The 1,318-nt window shown below is 38.6% G+C and overlaps 1 protein-coding gene across 1 annotated transcript in view; it reads right to left on the bottom strand.

Annotated features, from left to right (window-relative positions):
* LOC101315116 (fatty acyl-CoA reductase 3-like) overlaps positions 1-174 on the bottom strand; it is a 4,162-nt gene extending 3,988 nt beyond the window's left edge. The window contains exon 1 of the mRNA XM_004291574.1: positions 18-174. Coding sequence (XP_004291622.1) covers positions 18-96 — 79 coding nt within the window. The 5' untranslated portion in view covers positions 97-174. The remainder of the gene's footprint in view (positions 1-17) is intronic.
* Positions 175-1,318: the final 1,144 nt, after the last annotated feature.

Genomic DNA, 1,318 nt, shown 5'->3' with positions numbered 1-1,318 from the left:
AGAGAGAGAGTACGCACCCATTCCCAGGAAGCCGGTACCTCCGGTAACTAAGATGGTCTTCCCCTCCAGATATCGAAGTATGCTCGCCGACTCCATTGTAGAATAGAGTGCTCAGGAGGCTAGCTAGCTAGAGACTAGAGAGAGAGAGAGAGAGAGAGAGCAAGCAGGGAACTCAGAACTGGAGCGGTCTTCCTCTGTAGTAAAACTAAATCTTATAGTGATGGAGTACTCAAGTCTTGGTTGAGTGTGGTACTTAAACTAAAACTTGGATGCTGTACTCAAGTCTTGGTTGAGTGTGGTACTTTAACTAAAACTTGGATGCTGTAGTTATTTGGATTGATTCGCAACTTGGGTTATAACAAAGAAAAGGTTCTTCTCATTTCGATGTGTTAAGAAGAAGCCGAATACCGTCTCACTTCATTCTATTCTTTCTCTCTTCTATACTAAGCCGAACAGTTACAGTATCATTTCGATGTAGATACCGCGGTTAAACTTATATACTGATTCCCTAGCTGCCTCCTTTTTTAGTTATTGTAATATATTGATCGCCCAAATGGCCAAATAAAAAACCTGGACAATGATATTCATGGTATTTCTGGTAAGACGAATAGTAGATACACGTACACGTACACGTACATACAAATATGAATGCCCAACAATATATATTATCTGTTCTCGAGTAGGTAGAGCTGGGTAGCTAGCTGACTTTTATGGTTTAACCAAATCGGAAGATCGATGGACGATGGTCACCTATAAGAATATTGTTTGTTTCTCATTATTTAGATGGGTGGGCATGTCGTTGACCCTCTGTATCTGGTCTCCTCATGTCGTTTAACCCCTAGATTTCATCTATCATCTTGATAAGCAACCTAGCATTATATTAGTTTCTTCTCAGCCACCCCAGAAAGAAATTCACTCTGAGCCACTCAACCTCAAGAAATTCTTGATTTCATTTCTCAACTCACAAGTTTCCATTTCCTAGGTATATTATTTGAATGCGACCCTTCAACAAAGATGTAGCCATATTGCTATAGAATGAACACGGTTGCTTCCTACTTTGATCAAATCTTAATTATTCTTGTCTCACTTTTTCGCTGAGTTGTATCGTTTCATCCTTTTGTATAATAATCAATCAATGCGAGCTCTAAAAGGGGCTATAACCCATAGTAAACGGGCGGTAACCCGCAGCCTAGCATCAAGACAAGTTGGTGAGTACTAGGCGATATTTTGTTCTACATTCAGTTATTAGAAGTAAATATATAAAATATCTTATAATATTTCCATTTAGTCAAATTAATTTACGTACATTATAAACTCT

Source organism: Fragaria vesca, linkage group LG2, assembly GCF_000184155.1.
Source record: "Fragaria vesca subsp. vesca linkage group LG2, FraVesHawaii_1.0, whole genome shotgun sequence".
NCBI lineage: Eukaryota > Viridiplantae > Streptophyta > Magnoliopsida > Rosales > Rosaceae > Fragaria > Fragaria vesca.
Note: the sequence above shows the minus strand (reverse complement) of the source record. Positions and strands in the feature narration are given on the sequence as shown.